At 33.8% G+C, this 10,674-nt stretch overlaps 1 protein-coding gene across 1 annotated transcript; it reads left to right on the top strand.

Annotated features, from left to right (window-relative positions):
* The first annotated feature begins 4,799 nt into the window (after window positions 1-4,799).
* Window positions 4,800-10,149, top strand: LOC111996979 (glutaredoxin-C4). Its single transcript, XM_024029019.2, has 4 exons — window positions 4,800-5,085; window positions 6,617-6,690; window positions 7,245-7,343; window positions 9,773-10,149. Exons 1-4 carry the CDS (start codon window positions 4,904-4,906, stop codon window positions 9,847-9,849), a joined length of 432 nt encoding a protein of 143 aa, XP_023884787.2. The 5' UTR covers window positions 4,800-4,903; the 3' UTR covers window positions 9,850-10,149.
* Window positions 10,150-10,674: the final 525 nt, after the last annotated feature.

The following is a 10,674-nucleotide window of genomic DNA, read 5'->3' as shown; positions in this document are numbered from 1 at the left end:
GGTAGTAGCTTCAATCCGATTTCCAAATTTTAATTCATTCGCTTCTTGAAATTCATCCACTAGGTATAGAGCTCCCCTCAAAAAGGAACGATCAGCTTTACCTTTTCCACCAAACCGAAGAACATTCCTATTCTTCTAGATACTCCAACAGACCATGATGACCTTCTTAAGCAGCCCAGGATAGGTATCCTCCCACCTGTGTAAATTCTCCACCACATCCAAGAAATTCCAATTTGGAGAGATTTCAAACGGAAGCACAAACTTGCTTCATTTCCAAACTCCCTTTGCATGGTCGCAGAACCAAAACAAGTGGTAGACCATCTCCTCCTCCTTTCCACACAACTCATAAATTCCATTCGAAGCAATTTTTCGCTTTGCCAAGTTTGCTTTTGTGGCGAGAATGTCACGACCCGCCCTCCAAGCAAAATGCTTGACTTTCTGTGGGACGTTTAGGTGCCAAATTTCCTTCCATACCTTTCTGCAAACCAAGCCGTTTGAACAATCCCCCAAGGCTGTGCACTATTGCTCCTCCAAAGCCAACGCATAGGCACTTTTGACAGTGAATTTGCCGCTTCTATTTTCTGCCATATTAATCTATCATTTGTGTCAATAGTACTAAGGGGAATACTCGTTATTGTCTCCCTGTCTTCGGGTAGAAACCAACTATTAATCTTTTCCATGTTCCACTCACTTGTTGCTCTATTTATGAGCTCGCAAACCAAAGCATTTTCGGAATTTGGCCTCTCCGACATTAGCACCTTATACGTGCTTGGTCTGGGAATCCATTTGTCTCGCCACACTCTGACTTTAGTGCCATTCCCTACTTGCCACCTCATGCATCTTCGGACAACACAATGAGCCGCCATTAAGCTTCGCCAAGCATATGATGGCCTCAGACCTAAACTAGCCTCAACAAAGCTGCACCGTGGGAAGTATTTAGCTTTGCAAACATGGCTAAACAGAGAGGTGGAGTTAGTTTGCAGCCGCCACCCTTGCTTGGCCAAGAGAGCCAAATTGAAACTTTTTAAATCGCAAAAGCCTAAGCCCCCTTTTTCCTTCGGCAAACACATCTTGTCCCAACTCAACCAAGCTAGTTTCTTCTCATTCTTCACTTGTCCCCACCAGAACTGTCTGATCATCCCGGTAAGCTCCTTACATAATTTCATAGGAAGCAGAAAACAACTCATCGAGTAGGCAGGCACAGCTTGAGCCATGAATTTGATCAGAATCTCCTTTTTCGCATGTGTAAGTAATTTTCCTTCCAACCTGAGACTTTGTTTGCCATTTTCTATTTAAGTTAAGCAAAAGTAGTATTCTTAGACCTCCCTACAAGCGACGGCAGATTGAGGTAAGATTCATAAGGTTTGATAACCTGGGCACCAAACATGGCTTTCACTCTCTCTTTTGTTCCAGCATCAGTATTTGGGCTAAAAAACAGGGAAGTTTTTGTGCAGTTTAGTGGTTGGCCTGAAGAGAGTTCATAGACTTTGAGAATCCTTTGAATTTTCGTGGCTTCACTCATTCCTGCTCTTCCAAACACCAAGCTATCATCAGCAAAAAATAAGTGGGATATTCTAGGTCCTTTGGCTGAAGCAGCCACACCTCTAATAACTTTCCTTTGGGCGGCACAATGAAGAAGGGCAGATAACCCCTCAGCACAAATTATGAAAAGGTAGGGCAACAGAGGGTCGCCTTGCCTCAGCCCTCGGGTTGGCCGGATTTGGCCACAAGGTTGTCCATTGATCCGTATAGCATACTTCACCAAAGATACACATCGCATCACAATGCTAATCCATTTCTCATGAAAGCCTAGCTTCCTCATGATCTGTTGCAAACAATCCCATTTGACACGATCGTATGCCTTACTCATGTCCAACTTAACAGCCATTTCCTCGCATTTGCCCTTCTAAAAGAAGGTAGAATTAGTAGAATGTTATTTAGAAAAAAAAAAAAAAAAAAAGGAAAAGAAGTGGAATGCAAATTAGAAAAGATATAACAACAGTACGCATCAAATCACTTCTGTACCATACATCCATTTTACAATAAAAAAGATGGTTTATTAATTAATGTTGGCCCCACCCGTGTAGGGCCCTAGCATATCCATTAATCTTGTCTTACTTGCTACAAAAGAGAGTAACACTTTGTTTGGTTGTACTTGAGAGAAGAGAAAGGAGAAGAAATAAGTAAAGCAGGCTCTAGGAATATTTTTTAGGAGATTCAATAAGAAACATAAATTATACAAAATTTTAAACAAAAGATAAATTAAATATATCTACATCACCCAAAAAAAAAAAAAAAAAAAAACTTTAATACATAAAGTTTTACAATTGCCTTCTATGATGTTTCGTATTTTAAAATTGTTGTATGATATCTTCACTATCAATCCTACTAGCTACATCTGTTTCAATATATATAGTCAAGCAATCATTCATCCACTTATTTCCTATTTGATAGATTTATTTAATATTTCTTAAAATCTAAATGAGCTTTTTCTAAAGTTTAAGATTTAGCAAATCTACTTTTGTTGTTGGGCTAATTAAAATTTTTTTCCCCAGATTTTAGATCAAATTGATTTATTATTGAGATTTTTCTTTGTGTTTAGAAAGGCCAAGATATTGTTAAGATGATTATATTTAAGTTTATTTCAGTTGGGTTTAAAGTTAGAGTGTTCAAATTTTTATTTTAAGTGTCAAAACAGGAAAAATAAAATAAAAAATATTATAATAATAATTTTTTGGTTCAATTCAGGGGGTTCATTTGAACCCCTTGGGCTCCAAGTAGAGCTGCCCTTGAAGTGAAGGGAAAAGAAGGCAGGAGAAAAGGAAAAGAAAACACTTCCCTTGTATATGTTTGGAAATGGGGAGGTAAGAAGAAAAGAAAGAAGAAGTAATCTTTGTTTGACTTTTCCTCAAAAAAAAAAAAAAATTGTTTGACTTGCAAAGGGAAAAGAAAAGCAAAGAAAAGAATAGTCAACGTCGTTTTTGATATTTTATCCCCAATTTGGAAAGAGACAAAAATGGTGAGGCCGGGTGGAAAATCTAACAAACAATGTAATACCAAATTTTCTTCTCTCCCTTTTCACTCAATCCAAACAATGGAGTATCAAATTTTCCTCTCCCTTTTTCTTCCCTCTTTTTCCATTATCTTACTTTTATTCTCAACCAAACATAGTATAAATCTTAACATGCAAAAGGATATTTTGTGAAACTTGTAACAAAATTTATATCCAAAATATTTATTCTTAAACTTTAAAAAAATGATTTTTTTTTTCTCTCCAAAATCTCTAAAAACTTAGTAAAGCTTATGTTTAGCTTATTCAAACTCATGTTCAATTTTAAGTTGTCATGCTTTTATCCAATGTTTGAGGTTCAAATTCCTTTCCCCCTCCCCACTATCTACCTATGTTAATAAAAAAAAAAAAATAGAAAAGGTTTTTACTCAAAGTGTAGCTTGAAAATTTTGCAAACTTTGTAAAATCTACGAGAAGAGAGATACCACACACCACACAATAATGAAGTCTAAAGGCCATTTTTAAACCACTATTCATTTGTTTGTTCCTTTGAATAAAACACTAGTCATTTTGATAGCAAGGGTGTTCCTTGGGAGACATCGGCTAGTTGTTTTAGTCATTTAATGTATCTAAAGGTCGCATGGTAAGGTGTTTTTTTTTTTTTTTTTTTTTTTTTTTTTTTTTTTTTTTTTTTGAGAAAGAAGTTTGACCAAAGTTTAGAACACTATAATTAGGCCAAAATATTGTTTGGGTCTTTAAATTTTATCAAATGTTTTTTTTTGGTCTTTTAAGTTTAAAATATTTGTTTTTGTCCTAAAACTATTGAAAATTTTGTTTTTTCTCTAAATTATTGAAAATGTTTCACTTTGTCTCTTTAAATTTTTTTTAAAAAAAATATTTTTTGTTTATCCCTAAACTTGGAAAAAGGTTCTTTTTACGTCTCTAATTTTGTCTATAAACTATGACAAAAATAGAACTTTATTTAGAGACAAAAGATAAATTTTAGGCAAATTTTAAGAATCAAAATAATATTTTATCCTTAATTGAAAAAAAAAATTAAACTATCATTTATAAAAAAATTGTAAAAAAAAAAAAATTAGAATGGAAAAAACAAAAAGAATAAAAAAGCCAAAACTTCCAACTTATTCAATTAATTAATAAAAGAAGTACTATTCACTAAGTCTATAATATTTTTACAATAAATATTAAACGATAGATTACAGTTTTTATTATTATTTGAATCTATTGTAGAAATAACTTTTTTTGTCTACTAGTAAAAGCAAGTAACAACCTATCACATATGTATTATAAAAATTGTTATGAACTTAGTATTTATCAATTAATAACTATCCCAAAAAAAAAAAAAAATTATGGAGAATGAAAAACTATGAATTAAAATTATTTATTTATTTATTTATTCATTTTTAGGCATAAGTCAGCGTAGCATCTTTGTTAATTGTTACTCATTTCATTCTGTTGGTGTTTTTAGACTTTTACACAGAGACATACTATCCTACACAGAGAGAGACAGAGAGACAGAGAGAGTTTACTTCAATGGCGGCCGCGAGAACCACAATATTGTCCATTTTAGTAATAACAACAGCTGCATCTCTCTGGTGTGTTTCATCATCGTCATCGTCATCATCATCATCTTCAGCTGACGCTGCTGCTGCTGAATTTTAATAACTATCCCAAAAAAAAAAAAAATTATGGAGAATGAAAAACTATGAATTAAAATTATTTATTTATTTATTTATTCATTTTTAGGCATAAGTCAGCGTAGCATCTTTGTTAATTGTTACTCATTTCATTCTGTTGGTGTTTTTAGACTTTTACACAGAGACATACTATCCTACACAGAGAGAGACAGAGAGACAGAGAGAGTTTACTTCAATGGCGGCCGCGAGAACCACAATATTGTCCATTTTAGTAATAACAACAGCTGCATCTCTCTGGTGTGTTTCATCATCGTCATCGTCATCATCATCATCTTCAGCTGACGCTGCTGCTGCTGAATTTGTGAAGAAGACCGTTTCTTCCCACAAGATCGCCATCTTTTCCAAGTCCTATTGCCCGTACTCTCTTTTACTCTTTCTCCCCTACAATTTATTCTTTGTAATTCCAAGATCTTACATATATATTTGATTTTTCATTGCACTTTTATTATTATGTGTCTTTCACTTTTATTATATTCTATTGCTATTATTACAATAGGATTCATTTTGGTTTCATTTTAATGCACTGGAAGAACCGGGATTTATTTCAACTAAGATTAAAGATACAGGGTGAAAACATAATTAAAAGTGTGGGTTTTAATTAGCTCAACTGGTAAAGTTTCTTATTATCACATAAATGACCTGGGTTTGGGCCCCTGGAAGAACCAGGATATATTTCAACTAAGATTAAAAGATAAGGTTGATAACGTAATTAAAAATGTGGGTTTTATTGAACTCAACTGATAAAGTCTCTTATTGTCGAATAAAAGATTTGGGTATACACAAAAAACCAATTGATGTCTTGGCAAAATGATCAAGAACAATCATCATAGAGTAGATGCCATAGCCATAGGTTAGGAATTAAAATTAAATAAATAAGCAATTAAGCAACAATTTCTTAGGCTGATAACCCCACATTATGTAAAAAAAAAAAGGTTTGATTTTGAGTTAAGATTGTTCAGCGAAATCCCGGGGATTTTAATAGCAGCAAAGGAAGGAAGAGATTGGTTATTCAAATATTTTGTTTGCTTCTTTTGTGTCGGTTTGGAGATAGAGAAAATCAAAGCAAGAGTTAATCAGGGGGACCTTTTGACACAAACTTAAAAGAATAAGGACTAAAATGAAACATTTCAAAGGATGAGTACCATTTTGAAACATGGGGCAATGAGGATCAATTAGATCCACTTTTTGATCAAATTCCGTATAATTGGTAGCAGGAAGGATGACATGAATCTTATTTACCCAGATGGTCTCCTTGTAATTTTATGTAGAAGTTATTATTATCTTGATTTGTCCATGCTAGGGTCTGTTCAATAAAGGATCATATATTATTTTTGGTAAATGCTCGCTTTAGTCTCATTTTTATCTCTGCTAAAATGTAATTCTCGGCCTTTCTATGGGTTATGAAAGGCATTGAAGAATGAACTTTTTACCACAATTAACTGCAAAATATTTTAAAGAAAGTTCAGCAGATTCGAAATTACCAACATCTAAACAATTGCAAAGGATATAAAATAGAATCATAAATGCTATGGACTTGCTTTGCATGCCTTTTAAATTGTAAAACTAAAGTGAATTGATTCTCTCTACTTTACACCTAGAAGCACACAAAATTGCCTTTAAATGTTATTTAATAGCTTCTATCCTAAGACAAAGAACTTGTGAAGTAATTATTAAATTATGAGATTATAATTTTGTTGTTTACATAGTATGATGTATGTATAAGTATTTTGTATATGTTTCTGCCAGTGAGTAAAGTGAATTTAAAGCCAATAAAGGATTTCAACAATATTGCTTGCATGTGCAAGCTAAATAATTTATATTTATTTTTTAGTTGAATATTTCATCTCTTTTTTTCTCTTTTTCTAATTTTCCCCTTTTGGTAATGCAGGTACTGTAGAAAGGCAAAAAATGTTTTCAAATCATTAAACCAAGTCCCACATGTTGTTGAACTTGATGAGAGAGGTATGTGTGCAAATACCTTACTGATCAAAATGGTTTGTATAAAAAGGAAAATAATGAAGGATCTTGTGTATAAGAAGCTGGTAACAAGTAAAGTAGAACCAAAGGTGTAACAATTAGTAGCAATTAGCAAAGGTTATTGAATAGACTAGCAAACTTTTCAAGTTATATTAGTATGAATTGCTCATTCTTGCATATTAAGTTCCGGTTTTGGTTTTTAGGATTAGCATCTCAGCACTATTGACTGCAAATATAATGTAGAAGCTCAAACTTATTTGGGGTTTTATGCATTGTATTTCCATTTCTGTTCGTTCTTCTCTTTGATTTTCTTGTATCTGTTTCAAGTGCAATGGGTTTACTATCGGAAACACATTGCACCTTTCCTATCAATAAAACTTCTATTACCTATCAAAAAAAAAAAAAAAAATTGTAGAAGCTCAAACTTGTATTCTGATAAACAAAGTTGAAAATTAGTTGCTCCCATTAAATGAAAACTGTGTAATTGTGTGTGCCTACGTATGCGCATGGTTTGAGTATGTTCACTCTGTATCTTGTAGATGATGGCTCAATCATTCAGGATGCCTTAAGTGAGATTGTTGGGAGGCGTACAGTACCACAAGTGTTCATAAATGGAAAGCACATTGGAGGTTCAGATGGTAAGTTTGTTTTCTTTTAGCAAGAAATTTATACAGACTTTGTTTGTAACAGTTATATTTAATTTAACAAGAAATCACTAGAAAACCTATGATCTATGGACATTGACAATTGGACATTGAGTGTCATGTTTGTACGCAAACACAGGGTTCTGACTTGATAACCCAAAAAAAGCTGGAGGCAGGTAAATTCAAAGTATAGGAGTTGTCTTGTGAAGGAAAGATGGTGGGATGGTTGTATTCTGTGGTAATTGGGATGAGTGGATTAGGTTTGTAACAGCTGTTTTGATTTGTAGGTTCTTTTAATACAGAAAAGGAGAGCAGTTGCACAGAGATTAGAATAGACTAGACATATAGATGGTAAAGAGATAGAAGGAAAGAAAAAGAAAAGGAGGCTAGAATAGAGCAGAAGAAGAAACTAGGGAACCTGCCATAGAACTCTGAATTTCGTAGTTAAGCTCTAAATGTTTTGAGTACAATTGATCACAGTGAAAGACTCTATTAAACTTGGTTGGCTAGTCATAACCTTCCACTGATAAAGGCATAAAGCTTAATTCTTAAATAAAATATAAAATGAAAAAGTTAATAAACTGACACAGGCTACAAGAAGCTTAGGTTCATGTTTCAAGTTTGATGTGGGGCCTCATGGGCATTCCCTTAGGCTATCGTACTCATTCTGAGGTCTTGTTTTATTTTCCTTTGTACTAGTTAACTGCTAGATTAACTTAGACTTAGTGGTCATTAGTTTTAAGAGTCAGTGATTGTTCACCATAATGAACACGATGTTCAGTTCTTTCAATAAAATTCTTATTATCTATATATATAAAAAAGGAGTCAGTGTTTCGTAATTTTTGAAGTTCTAGCCATGGGCTGTGCACTTTGCCTCAGTCAGGATCAAGTTCTTTTATAGGTCCCTATCAATGATGTCAAAGGTGAGCCAACCCCTTGTCTCAGCACCCCTACAATGGATGTTCAGTGTGAGGCACTTTTAGTATGGCACTGGCAATATGTGCCTAGCCAAGTGACTCATGCAAGCTGCCAAGCATTTCAGGTGAGCATCATGTTATAGTACAGTTATGTTTTGTAAAGATACAGGCAACTAGGCTGATAAAGTTCTGCATGAACAGTATGACTACGGTACTCATGAGTAAAAGCTCAATAAACCAGGTTATTTGACGATAAGTCCTTTTATAGAGTGCTTTATGCTAGAGGTATGTTTTCTTTTCCGTGGTGGTGGTCTTTCTTCTCCTTTTATTAAAAGAGAAGTTTTTTTTTTTTTTTAATATGGACTTATCTTACTTATCAAAAGAAGAAGTATTTGGAGTGTCAAAGTTCCTACTAAAGTAGCTTTTTTTTCTTCACTTGGACAGCTGCTTTAGGGGAAATTCTTACAACATATAAATTAATAAAAAGAAATACAGTTGTTGTGGAATGGTGTTTTGTGTGCAAAAAGGATGGGGAGTCTGTTCATCATTTACTTCTACATTGTGATCTTGCTAGAGCTATGGTTTCTAGTGTTATGTTCATTTGGGGTGCAGTGGGTTATGTCTAATAGGGTAGTTGATTTGTTGGTCTATTGGAAGGGGCACTTTGCTAGTCACCACAGGGGCGATATTTGGATTAGAGTCTCTTTATGCATAATGTGCACTATTTGGAAAGAACACAAAAGCAGGAGGTTTAAAGGACTGGAACGTGCTGTGATGGATCTTCAGCTAATGTTCTTACATTCCTTGTATGATTGGATGATTGCTTTAAGTTGTCATTCATTCTCTAATCTTCTTGACTTACTAGATGGTTGTTATTTTAGTTGATTTGTGGTGCCTCTCAAGTACACAACCTGTGTACTTGGAGGTGGTCTTTATTCTCTTTATTAAAATTTCTTACTTATCAAAAGAGCCCAAGAAAGCAAAACGAAGAGGACTTCTAGGAAACAGTAGAATTGTAGTTACACAAACTTCAATACTGTCTAGGAATTAGACTAAAGTTGTATGTGGCACCACACATTTGCTCTTTTTTGGAAAAATTAAAAAGACATGGAAGAATTTCAACTAAACCATTTTCAATGGGTGAATCATATGGACTTGGCACTATGTATATGTCTAATTGTGAATTCAATATATTATTAAACATCTACAGGTGTTTGGGTGGTTTTTGCATGCATAAGAACCATAAATAGTAGTCACAGTAGAGATGTTGAAACAATTATAGCAATAAAATTAATAATTACTTATAGCCTTCCAAACAAAAATGTTACCCCTTGCAATTATGTTTCTTTATAAGTTAAGTGTCCCTAGCAATTCTTTTGTTAGTGTCCATTCAAATGTTGGACATGGCTTGACACGACTCCATGTTGTTAATGTCCAGCATCGCTATACTTTCATAGAAAAGTGCTCTATAACTCAGTATGAAACTCATTGATGTATTGATTTCAGATACTGTTGAAGCATATGAAAGTGGAGAACTGGCTAAGCTTCTCGGCATTGAGTTGGAAGGAAAAGATGATCTTTGAACCAAATCATTGATAATAAGAGACTTATAGACTTATAGTTCATTGTGGAGTAAATGCAGATATAGTGCATTAGTGCTTATATTTTCCTCTTTGTTTCGAGGGTACAATAATGACTTCGCATTTTAACTTGTAGTCTCTTTTGTTCATCAGTGTTTGTAAGTCAAGCAGGTTGCTACTTTTGTGATTTTATGTTATTGGGAGTTTCTATGTCTCCCATCAAATTTTATGTTATTGTATGGAATTGTGGAAAATACTAGCTTAATGCTTCAAGTAATCTTCTACAGTTTCTTTGTTCAAGAATGCTGGCATTTCAAATGAGGGGTCAGTAGCGCGTTTTGATAGTTTAGGGAAAAAAAGTGTATTTCCCCCCCAAAAAAAAAGTTTAGAAACTGCACTTAACAGTATGATTCTCAAAGATTTCTTAATTATTAACCAATTAAAAGAATTACTAATTTAGGGTAGCAAAGGTGAAGTTTTATATGGTAGACTCACTCACGCATTAGGTTTTCAGAATCTTCGTATTTGGTTGATATATAGGGACATAAATTATTTACTAACTTTTTTATTCTTACATAGGATTGATGGGCTTACTTTACCATGGTGAAAAGATGTAAACTGAACTTCTGCGTACCATAGGTCCTGTCTATTAGCATTCCTACTTAGGAATTCACCGAGTTTAGGAAAGCCTATAACGTATGAAAGTCAAATTGGCTGCTTTTCGCCAAAGAAGGTATAAATCCCAAAATAAATTAGCTATGATGATTTGAATTAATTACTTTCTCAATGTGGCAAGAGCTTTTGTGATTTAGTGATATTGTCTGATTC

This window comes from Quercus suber, unplaced genomic scaffold (genome assembly GCF_002906115.3).
Source record: "Quercus suber isolate HL8 unplaced genomic scaffold, Cork oak 2.0 scaffold_42, whole genome shotgun sequence".
Classification (NCBI taxonomy): Eukaryota; Viridiplantae; Streptophyta; class Magnoliopsida; order Fagales; family Fagaceae; genus Quercus; species Quercus suber.
This window is presented reverse-complemented; position numbering and strand designations above follow the sequence as displayed.